Below are 10,552 nucleotides of genomic sequence, written 5' to 3'. Positions count from 1 at the left end.
TTCGAGAAATGCCACCTGTAGCGTATGTCAAACCACGTTGAACTGTTCGCCTGTAATTGACGTCTGTGGTATCCGGAATTAGAGTTTAGCTCAGATGAGGGATGGTAAACAAAAGAGAGTTCAGATTGATACGTCAAAAAGATAGTATGTGAGTTATTGTTAGGCGTATTTACAGGAAAGATATATCGGTGTTTTACGGAATATCACATTGGTGATCCTGCCATGATAAACCGTGCATGGAGAAAGTGGTGTGTTTTCAATAAGTGATCTCGTTTGTTGTGTTTTTCTGCCTCCAGTAAGTTATTTGAAAAAAGCAATGATAGCGCTGGCTAGAGGACATTCGATCCTGGAAGTGCTGCTAGTATGACAGAAAACAAGTTTTCAAATTTCTCAAACTATATGTTTGGCTATGTGAAAATGTCATAAAAGATAGAACAAGAAAACAAATATTATTGTTAAAACGAAGAATCTTGTGAACTGAACAGTTGAGTTGGATTTTACGTCAGATTATTTTAGGATATAATAGTTGAGACGGGTTAAAAGCCCAAGTCCAGCTTCTAGTTATATTAAATACTATTAATGTTCTATATTGAGTCGGGTTCAGCCCAAGACCAATATTTGATTGTATTTGCGCCGAGTTTCAGCTCAAGGCAAGAATCATTGCATGCAAAACAGTTGAGTCGGGTGAAGCCCAAGGCCAGCTTATAGGAATATCAAAATCTATAGTTTCACCATATTGAGTCGGGTTCAGCCCAAGGCCAATATTTGGTTAGATCTGCGAAACAGTTGAGTCGGGTAAAGCCCAAGGCCAGCTTGTAGTAATATCAAAATCTATAGATTCACCATATTGAGTAGGGTTCAGCCCAAGCCCAATATTCAGTTAGATCTGCGCCGAGTTCAACTCAAGGGTAGAACCATTGCATGTGAAACAGTTGAGTCGGGTGAAGCCCAAGGCCAGCTTGTAGTAATAGCAAAATCTATAGATTCATCATATTGAGTCGGGTTCAGCCCAAAGCCAATATTTGGTTAGAACTACGCCGAGTTTAGCTCAAGGCCAGAATTATTGCACGTAAGTAAGCTCGTAATCATTTCAAATTCTATTTATTCACATCACAATCAAGAAAAAATTTCTAAGACAGTCAATTAGCCATTGTCCAGCAACAAACAAAAAAATCTTAGAATCAGTTGAAAGTATCGATACGTTATTTTCCAAATTAAAACAATAAATAATCAACAGGACGAATGATAAAAAATTTTTTTTTCATAATCGCGCTTCAGACATATTTCGTTTATTGATCGTTTTAGTGCTTCCGGAGGATGAGGCATATCTAGCAACTGAATAAACAAACTTTGATGATACGAAAGATGCTGCGGTAACTTAGTTAACAAGAATACAATAATTGGAAATACTCCCTTCGAAGGTCTGGGCATTGCATCTATTGATTAGATTACATTCTATTCTTATTGTTCCTGTCGGGGGAGGATGTGGTATCCAGAATTAGAGTGTAGCTCTGATGAGGGATGGTAAACAAAAGAGAGTTCAGATTGATACGTCAAAAAGATAGTATGTGAGTTATTGTTAGGCGTATTTACAGGAAAGATATATCGGTGTTTTACGGAATATCACAACGTCAACATCAGGTTCAGTGGTCCTATGCGCAACTGGTTACAGTACATTCTCTCGGTAGCTGCCGCTAGTTTTGTCTCTGTCAGCATTAGTATAGAAGTAAATCGTAGAAGAAGCGATCCAAATGTTGACATTATGTTTAAAAATATGCTAGGTGGCCTTTGGTGAGATAAAAAATCGATGTATAATGAAAAACAAATCTATAAAAAGTTTTTCTAAGATCGAAAAGATCAAAAGTAAAAAAAATCGATTTTCTCGATTTTCTCGAGTACAGAAGTTCGATCCAAAAAATCTGAAATCGAAATGGAAAAGATCGATCTTCTAAGAATCGGTCCGAGATCGCTCAATCCTAGTCTATACCAACAAGCCAGCAACTTTAGAAGAGCTAAGAGACAACATCCAATGCGAAATTCGCAATATTTCGGTCGGAATGTGGGGCCGAGTAGTGAAAAATTGGATCCAACGGATTGATCACTGTAAACGGGCGTATGACCGAAATCAAATTTCATTCTTAAATTATAAGAGTTGAACTATATAAGAATTTTGCTTGTCTTAATTTTCTTAATTTTTGTCGCGTCATTTGAATTGTTAAGTATGCTTAAAACGCATTTTTAAATGAATGACTATTGTTTTAGGTACAGATGTTATAAATTTCTTCCAACAATGAAAATAAATTATTATAGATGGATTGAAGCACTGGATTGGATTACACCCAGGTTTTTTTATGCGGTTTTTTTACGAGGTTTTTTTACGCGAATTTTCCAATTAACGCGGTTTTACGGGTCCCAGTCCAGTGCCAGACCAGTGCAATATAACATCTCTCCCTCAGCTCACAATTTTCTCTCATGTTCCCTCAGAGCATATTACGGTAATTAGTGCTTGTAACGGAGCTTAGCGCTTAGTGCCGCACCTTATCACGATTCTAACGTGGATTTTAGGTTTTGGGTAACGGGGAGCTCGCCGGGCGGTACAACGGGACGGGGTTTTTACGGGCAGCAATTCGTGAATGTCTTTCCCTGTCTACTTAGCTCTGGGCGCTCCAACAGTGGTATTGCACGTGCATCGGCAGAAGAGTGTACAAATTACAAGGGGATCTTCTATACTTTACTATACTACTATAGCTACCAGTAACCAACAAAATTGCAGGAAAAAACTACGGGTTTTCGGAAGCGAGCAACACTTAACTTTTTACTTCCGTTATACATAAGGATAGTCCCATTTGATATCTATCATTAGGGGACATGGTTTTTTTACGCGGATTTTCCGATCAACGCGATTTTTTTACGCGTATTTCCGAAGAATTAAAGCGGTTTTTTTCACAAGGTACGTATCCCCCGCGTAAAAAAAACCATGGTGTATTTTTTCTCAAAGTTTTGTCACTTTCATTTTTGCTTGAGCAGTGGTCTTAATGTTTTGTCCGACACTGTAGATACCGAGCAAGTCGATAGCATCGACCGAGTGAAAGCTATTGATCTAATACTTATGACAGACATACAGCTGTACTTTCGCTGTACTTCGAAAATTGTATGTCTGTCACCATGTACAGCGCTAGAACCATGCAAGCAACTCGGTACAATCGCTGTATCTGTACCGACCTATTTCACCGTTGTACATGGTTACAGCTTGTCAATTTCAACTGCTCGCAGCGCCATAGACGGGTAGTGGTGGCACCATGAACAAGTTTTGTCAACACCGAATCAAAACACCGCAGTGTTAAATATTCAGTTAGAGACGAATGAACTCCCAGAGTTTAAAGTCTCTTAAATCCAACACCAATTCCAATTCCTATTCAGTTCGTGAGGAAAAAAACTATAAACTATATATACCTGTGGCCAAGAGTAGTTGAACAACGGTAATGGAGCTAGCAAAGGAAAGGAAGGCTACGATGCTCGACAAATCGGGGATGCTGGTCGTCATTGAAGTGTGGAAGGACAATATTCTGTCCCTTCGGAGCACTTCCAAGAACTCCCACATCTACAAGCAAATGTGTGAGGAGCTGAAAGGCCACGGCGTTATACTTACGGCGGTCGAATTGAAAAACCGGATCAATAATCTCTCTCGGAAGTACAGGTAGATACTTTTTGAAAAGAATATAAAATCAAGTCAAAATAATGGCATATTTGGTCCCTATGTGAGGAAATGTGCCCTTTGTCAAAATAATCACAAGTGCCCCTGATTTTCATAAATTCCTGATCCACTGAAAAAATTCATGAAATTAATGCCAGAGATAAGATATTTTTTGTGGCATTTGTGATTATTTTGACAATTGAGCTACTAAAAAGACATATTTACAAAGCATACGGACCAAATATGCTTTTATTTTGGCTCGAATTAACATGCTTTTCGGCTGTTAAAACTTTTGAGTCAGCACTCTACGGGCAATTTTTTGAGATAGTGTACTTTTAAAGATCCGAAAGAAACGCCATGGGGCCCTCGGGAGGATCACCTTCTTCTTGGGATTATTTTGATATTCTACACAGCTTTCTCCATACTTATAAACAAAACAGCACTCGCGATTTGATGGATGAGGTGATTGGTTCCGGTAAGTTAAAAGTAATTTTGACAGTAAATTTTCGAAAGAAGGAGACTGCATGGATCGACTTTCTCTTGTGTTAAACATCATCTAGAAAGCTTTCCTTACCATTTTTAATTTATTAAATGTGAGATAAGAACTTCCCTTTCAATTTGAGTCGTACAAATATAGTATCAAATCTCATGCAATGGGTGACTTTAGCGGTGGTCCAAATGACCTGTTTGGTATAATTATTCTGAAAAGAATCAAACTGAGACCTTGCAGAATCATGCGCGGAACGTGAATGTATGTAAATAACCACTCAGTCTTAGCATTCAAATTCATTTTCATTGAAGCAGCTTTGGATTTATGAGTAATTTGAGTTGGGTTCTGATTCAAGATAGAATAGATAGTTCATCCGGCATCTTCTGGAAAGTATTCCAGCCAAGTTTTATAGTTTTTCACTCGACTTGAAAACAGTTTTTTGGTCTATATCAGGCATTAACGAAGCAACTAACAATATCTTTTATTTTGTTCCAGATGATGACTACTGCGATGCTGAGTATTTAGATGAAGCGTACAACCCGGAGAACGACACATTCGCTCAATCTATGTTTATGTCACCTTCTGCGCCGACATCATCAGTATCATCGCCATCACCAACACTGCCATCATCAAGCCGCAGGCATTCCGCTCCTAAAAAGAGAAAACAAAATGTGCAGGAAAAATTGTTGGAATTGGCTATAAAAGAAAACGAAAATATGGTTACTTTTATGGAGCATTCCAAGACTACAGATCTTCAAATAATCGAGCTCATGAAAGAAAATAACGCGTTGATGAGCAAGCTGGTCGATAAAATTTGAATTGTGTACTTGGAAATTTGAACCAAATAAAACATGTTCAAAAAATCAAATGAATACAGAAATTGATAAAAAGTTTGCGGTGGTGGGTACCACCCACTGTTTTTACAGTGAATATAGAGGGAGATAATGGGACAGTTTCCCTGTGATATTTACCGAAATGTACCATCAGTGCGTTTCTAATCCTGAATGCTGATGCGTTTTCGTTTCTTACTATCAATCCTCTTTGTGGTTGTTGCTTCGAATTTAAGGTTTGAAGCTGGATCATCCATTTTTTGTTAATATGGTCATTGTGGTTGTTACATTATGTAGAATGTAGAATGCAGCAAGTTTTGATAATTGTATTGACATTATTTAGGTCGACCTCCAAACCTTTCCCGATTCTTCTGAAACGGGCCTTCAGATGGCCGAAAGCATTCTCTACAACCCGTCGGCATGCTGATAGATGATAATTGAATAACTTTTCATGCTCCGGCTGATCTACAGAAAATGGAAACGGCTTCATCACCTGGTTTGACAGTCTGAAAGCCGAATCGCCGATCAACAGCATCGGTACTACAACCCCTTCGATTAGTTTCGAATGCGCTTTAAATGTCTCGTTCGTGCAGTGTACTTTTTTGAGTTTGGAGTTCTCAAAATTAGTTGAATCATTTGAACGGGCAGGAACTCCTACGTTGATATATGTGAACCGGTAACGATGATCCACCGCAGCAAACAGAATAACCGAATGCCATCCTTTGAAGTTATAGTAGTCGGTTGCCTCATTTTTTGGTACTTTGACTTCTATATGGCATCCATCAATGGCACCGTAGCATTGTGGAAAACCCAGTTTCTCGAAGCCACCGACTATTTCTGATATCTTCTCCGAGGTTGGTGGGTATGCGTCAAACACTTCGTGTTGCACAACATCTAAAACCGCATTGCAGATTTCAATGACCAGTTCACCCGTAGTTGTTCTTCCTACACCGAATAGACTTCCAATAGTTCTATATTCCGCTGACGATCCGAGAGCATACAGGGCAATAGCGATGCGTTTCTCCAACCGAATAGCAGACCGCCAAAGAGTATCTTCTCTTTGCAGGCGATGTAATTTTTTGACCAACAAATTCAACGTACATCTGTCAACCCGAAACGTGTTTTTGAACTTTTTATCACTAAACTTTTGTACTTCATCTTCCCAAAATCTAGAATTTTCTACCTGAAAGACCGATATAGTTAGAGAAATTAAAGTTGATATTCAAATGCATCTTACAGTTGACCACACCCTACGTTTTCGGGATTTAACCGGACTAGAGAGTAACGAAACGTATTTCCTGTAGAGCTTCCTAGATATCAAAGCTAACATCCTATATTTTCTGCTCTGCTTCAACAGCATTTGAATTTTTCTGTTATTTTGAATAATTTTCGTTCTGATTACGTTCAGCATCCTGAAGAAATAAAGATACAAAAAAGAAATGGGGGAGTAGGCATGACAATATGGGTTTGCAGAAGAAATGAACACACTTTCAAAATAAAAACTATGAATGATAATTATTTTTCCCAAATCAAATCAGTACTCCATGTAAATGAAAATCACTTTTGCATGCAAGTAGTGAAAAAATATCATACAAAAATTATGTCTAAAGATAATTTTATATTATAATGGTAAGTTTTGGTGAGAATATTTGGAAATTTATAGAAAATAGTTTAAATTAGGGTCAGAACAACGTACTTCTAGTAGGCAAACGAAACCAAGAAAACAAATTTCATACAAATTTTAGTAATTGAAAACTGCCTTAGGGTCGACTAATCTGACAGAGAAGAGTTGGCCTCACACAAACTAATGTCGTATCCAGATGTCGATACCCTTCCGTCGTCAACCCGAATGCAATAGATTTAAATTCCTGATTGTCAGTTTGACATGCGGTACAATCTACAACCAAAGTATGTCTGTCATGGTACGATAGTACCTGTACAACGCTGTACTCTTACAACGCAAGTACAGCTGTATGTCTGTCCCTGGTATTACCTCATCATCATTTTCTTAGTTCAAAAACAAAATCCAGATGTCTTACCGATCGTTTACGTTTTGCGTTAGATCGACAATAATGGCAAAATTAGCGATCTAACGCAAAACGTAAACGATCGGTGAGACATCTGGATTTTGTTTTTGAACTAAGAAAATGATGCTAATGTAACCTAAAACTCAAAAAACAAATCACGTATATTTTACTTCCGGGTTTTCCAAGGTAGTTCTCACATGCAGGAATCGTACATTTTTCTACTTGTTTTTGATAATGCTCTCGAATTTCCTTCTTAAATTCAACCATTGTCAACATTTTTATAGTTTTCACTTCTGAAAGAGGTAAATAAATAACATGTTATATATAAAATTGCGCAGAATTAAATTTCTTACAAACTCATCGCAATCAAATAATCGTTTATGATTATAACATTGTAATTTATGGGAAGAACTACAAACCTTCCATAAGCTCACATGGCAAAATTCAAAACCATCATCACTTTCACCGCAGCGCCGCCTAGTTGTAGATTTGTACGTTAGATCGCCAATAGAGCTAACGAGCAAAATTCTTAGGGTGCTCATACACTGTTTGACCGAAGCCAAATATTTGACTCTTTTTGACAGATAAATTTTGTCCAACGTGTACTGATCAAATATATTCTACACAAAACACGACAAGCAAATATTAAATTATTAGATGCCTAAAATATTTTTTCAGTCTGTTCTTCGAACCTGTCGGTATATGGTTAGGTTACCTTGAATATTTCAGTTGATTTTTTCCTTGTTCGGTGTTTGATATTGTTTACTACTGTTGGAAATTGAAGAGTGGCAAACAAAATAGTGTTTGTACAAATATCAAATCAAACCTTATCTGTCAAAAAATATCAAATATTTGACCTCCGGGCAAACAGTGTACGGCCACCTTTAGAGCCTCCGCACATTGCAGACTTTTTATCGGTCGATAGTTTGGTCCACTTCTTAATCAGTACGGGGAGGTATGCATGTGTGCGCATTACACCGATTCCCTATCGGCCGATTATGTCTACTTTTTCATACAAATTATGAGATCGACCAAACTATCGGCCAATTGAAAGTCTGCAGTGTGCGTGGGCTCTTATTGTACAATGACGCTAAATCTGTTTGATAACATTAGAAGTAAAATTAATTTTACTGCTAACGTTACAGAACAAGGACAATGACAATGAGACGGTGAAAAAAAGTGTATACCTATTTTTGTTTTTTTTTATATTAAAAACATAAAACCCACAAGTAACAAAATGTTAAGTTGAAAACGTGATTTGGTTCTAGCACAGTTGTTATGAGTTATCCAGAAGCGGATGGAACAAAATTTTTCTTATCCATTGAAGTATTGCCAATTATTGAAGTATCGGAAGGTGGTGATGGGATATCCATTCTCAGTGCTGCAAGTCGTTTTTCTATCTCTGTATCGAAGTTGTGTGATTGTGCGACCGTTGGTTGAGTGAAAGTGTTGTTCACAGGTGCACTCGGGGGAGCTGGCGGTAAAACCGGTGTTTCGGGCACCGTCAAAGGATGAACCATGATATTGTTTTCAGCTAACTTCATGTCGATCAAATCGGACAGTTCTTGTTCTAATTCCAGGTCATCTACATCCGTATTTTGCGTTGCGCCTATCATCGTCTGCATTTCGTCATGCTGGTCCATAATCTGCAATGAGTAAATCATAAATTTGTTATCGTTTTCGCGACAATAAACTTCAATAAAACTTACTTCTTTCATCTCCGCCAGCGTATCATCAACATTATCAATCGTAATCCCAGAATTTGCATAGGCATTCTTCAACGCATTTGAACCGATCTTGTACGCTTCGATGACGTTGCGATCGCTTTGTGAATCGTGGATTTTAGATAACATGATCTGAACGTTATCCAATACAGTCATTTTTTTCTCAAGGTTCCTTTCAAGCAAATGTTTCTTCTTGAGGTTAGATTTAGCGACCTGTTTTCTACCTTCCCGAATATTTTCTTTTACTACGGACATTGCACTGGCTACATCTTGCTCCATCTTCTCTATTACCGTCATAAGGTTGTGTTCCGTCTGTTCGAGATTGAAAATTGATCGTTCAATATCTGTGATCGGTTGAGACTTTGCACCTATAGCGGCAAATTTGAGAAGTGTCTTCCTTTGGCCATCGTTTTCCGTCTGATTTTTTTCGACGAAAACACGTTGGTTGCATGCCATATAATGAAGTACTAAATCGAAACCATCTTCCGTTAATCCCGAATTTTTGGCCAGTTGAACAATATCGGACCAAGAAACAAGTACGTTATATTTATTTTTTTCTTGTAGTACTTTTTCCAGCATATCGCATTGTTTCTGAAAAGGTCACAACATTAGAAAATCATAATTTGAAAATACGATGACACGTACTTTTATAACATCCAAACACACAAACTCTGCACTTTCGTCCACCTTGTTACCGACAAGTTTCTCCTTGACTTTACCAAATCCCCAACCCAGTGGTCTCTTCATCAGCACATCTACCGCCCAACCGGTCCAACTTTCTTGGGGCACTCTTCTGAACTCATCCTTTCCCATTAGATGTCCTTCGTTCAGCATGTCATCCAAGACTGCCTGCAAGCAATACGGAACAGTTCCTTTTCTTTTGAACACTCTTTTCAATTCAACGATTGAAACTAGTCCCGATCCTTTACGTTCGCAGTAATTGGTTATCATCTGCTTCCAGAATTTCATCTTCGAATCGTAATTTTCTGGATTGACGGATCGAGTGCGGAACTCGCAAAGGAGTACGCCCATCCTTGAGTCGTCTCGCCATGTGTCGGGGTAGAATGATTCTTCCAAAACATACATTGGCTGGAGAGTTGGTCCTAGGGATTTAGAACACATTTTTATATTTTCTGATCAACTATTTACAACTTGTTGCAGGATGATCGTATTTTTGAATGTTTGAGAATAAGTTGTTTACAAGATGCAGGGTTGTTGAATTGCCAACTCGCAGGGGTGTTCATTTAAGAAAATTTCTGAATTCATACGAGGGGTGCTTTCAGTGTTTTGAAATAAAGTAGTGAGAAAACTAGTGGACTGTTTTTGACGTAGAACTACCACTTCCGGTACAAATGAATTTCAATGATTTGCACAACAATAGAATCGACAACTCTCGAAGATTTGTTGAATGCGCTATACATTATGATTCCCTAATCCGTAAGCGGTTTAATTTAACGAAAATTAGAAGCATTACCGTTTTCCATAAATTTGTTCTGGTCATTCGTGTGTTTACCTATCCGTACTGCCAATAAGGCTCTACCTATGCATCGGAGGGTTACAATATTTATATACCACTGCGGATAAAATGCAGCGTTCGTTGGGCAATGTTGAAAAAGGAAATGTTGCAATGTAAGCACCGCCTGTTATAAACTGAGTGTAAATAACCCATCCACGATATCAAATAACAGTCGCAATCCAACGACCGGACAGACATCATTCATTCCTAATGCTGAGTGGTTTTGTGCGATACATAGGAAGAATTGAACAATGGAAGAAAAAGCAAACAT

At 38.1% G+C, this 10,552-nt stretch overlaps 3 protein-coding genes across 5 annotated transcripts; 1 reads left to right on the top strand and 2 right to left on the bottom strand.

Annotated features, from left to right (window-relative positions):
* The first annotated feature begins 3,174 nt into the window (after window positions 1–3,174).
* LOC129769253 (uncharacterized) lies at window positions 3,175–5,013 on the top strand. 3 transcript variants are annotated; one of them, XM_055771374.1, is made up of 3 exons: window positions 3,175–3,697; window positions 4,135–4,169; window positions 4,680–5,013. In XM_055771374.1, exons 1-3 carry the CDS (start codon window positions 3,483–3,485, stop codon window positions 5,000–5,002), a joined length of 573 nt encoding a protein of 190 aa, XP_055627349.1. In that variant the 5' UTR covers window positions 3,175–3,482; the 3' UTR covers window positions 5,003–5,013. The 3 variants fall into 3 exon arrangements, 2 of the variants coding, with proteins under 2 accessions (XP_055627349.1, XP_055627348.1); XM_055771373.1 differs by having other exon boundaries at window positions 4,036–4,169; XR_008741845.1 differs by lacking the exon at window positions 4,135–4,169.
* LOC129769252 (uncharacterized) lies at window positions 4,092–6,400 on the bottom strand. The gene is made up of 3 exons (XM_055771371.1): window positions 6,252–6,400; window positions 5,156–6,197; window positions 4,092–4,835 (listed from the first exon to the last, which is right to left on the bottom strand). Exons 1-2 carry the CDS (start codon window positions 6,372–6,374, stop codon window positions 5,304–5,306), a joined length of 1,017 nt encoding a protein of 338 aa, XP_055627346.1. The 5' UTR covers window positions 6,375–6,400; the 3' UTR covers window positions 4,092–4,835; window positions 5,156–5,303.
* A 1,839-nt stretch (window positions 6,401–8,239) lies between these two features.
* LOC129768466 (charged multivesicular body protein 7) lies at window positions 8,240–9,954 on the bottom strand. The gene is made up of 3 exons (XM_055770146.1): window positions 9,411–9,954; window positions 8,751–9,356; window positions 8,240–8,687 (listed from the first exon to the last, which is right to left on the bottom strand). The coding sequence occupies exons 1-3, from the start codon at window positions 9,885–9,887 to the stop codon at window positions 8,325–8,327; spliced, it is 1,446 nt and encodes a 481-aa protein (XP_055626121.1). The 5' UTR covers window positions 9,888–9,954; the 3' UTR covers window positions 8,240–8,324.
* Window positions 9,955–10,552: the final 598 nt, after the last annotated feature.

This window comes from Toxorhynchites rutilus, chromosome 2, assembly GCF_029784135.1.
Source record: "Toxorhynchites rutilus septentrionalis strain SRP chromosome 2, ASM2978413v1, whole genome shotgun sequence".
Taxonomy (NCBI): domain Eukaryota; kingdom Metazoa; phylum Arthropoda; class Insecta; order Diptera; family Culicidae; genus Toxorhynchites; species Toxorhynchites rutilus.
This window is presented reverse-complemented; position numbering and strand designations above follow the sequence as displayed.

Excerpts from the sequence above, each read along its gene's own strand:
- LOC129769253 (XM_055771373.1), top strand. The coding sequence starts at position 3,483 with ATGGAGCTAGCAAAGGAAAGGAAGGCTACGATGCTCGACAAATCGGGG. Across the intron at positions 3,698-4,035 it reads AATCTCTCTCGGAAGTACAG|ATCCGAAAGAAACGCCATGG; the intron begins GTAGATACTTTT and ends GTACTTTTAAAG. Across the intron at positions 4,170-4,679 it reads GGATGAGGTGATTGGTTCCG|ATGATGACTACTGCGATGCT; the intron begins GTAAGTTAAAAG and ends ATTTTGTTCCAG.
- LOC129769252 (XM_055771371.1), bottom strand. The coding sequence starts at position 6,374 with ATGCTGTTGAAGCAGAGCAGAAAATATAGGATGTTAGCTTTGATATCT. Across the intron at positions 6,198-6,251 it reads AACGTAGGGTGTGGTCAACT|GTAGAAAATTCTAGATTTTG; the intron begins GTAAGATGCATT and ends TCGGTCTTTCAG.
- LOC129768466 (XM_055770146.1), bottom strand. The coding sequence starts at position 9,887 with ATGTGTTCTAAATCCCTAGGACCAACTCTCCAGCCAATGTATGTTTTG. Across the intron at positions 9,357-9,410 it reads TGTGTTTGGATGTTATAAAA|AAACAATGCGATATGCTGGA; the intron begins GTACGTGTCATC and ends TGACCTTTTCAG. Across the intron at positions 8,688-8,750 it reads CGCTGGCGGAGATGAAAGAA|ATTATGGACCAGCATGACGA; the intron begins GTAAGTTTTATT and ends TACTCATTGCAG.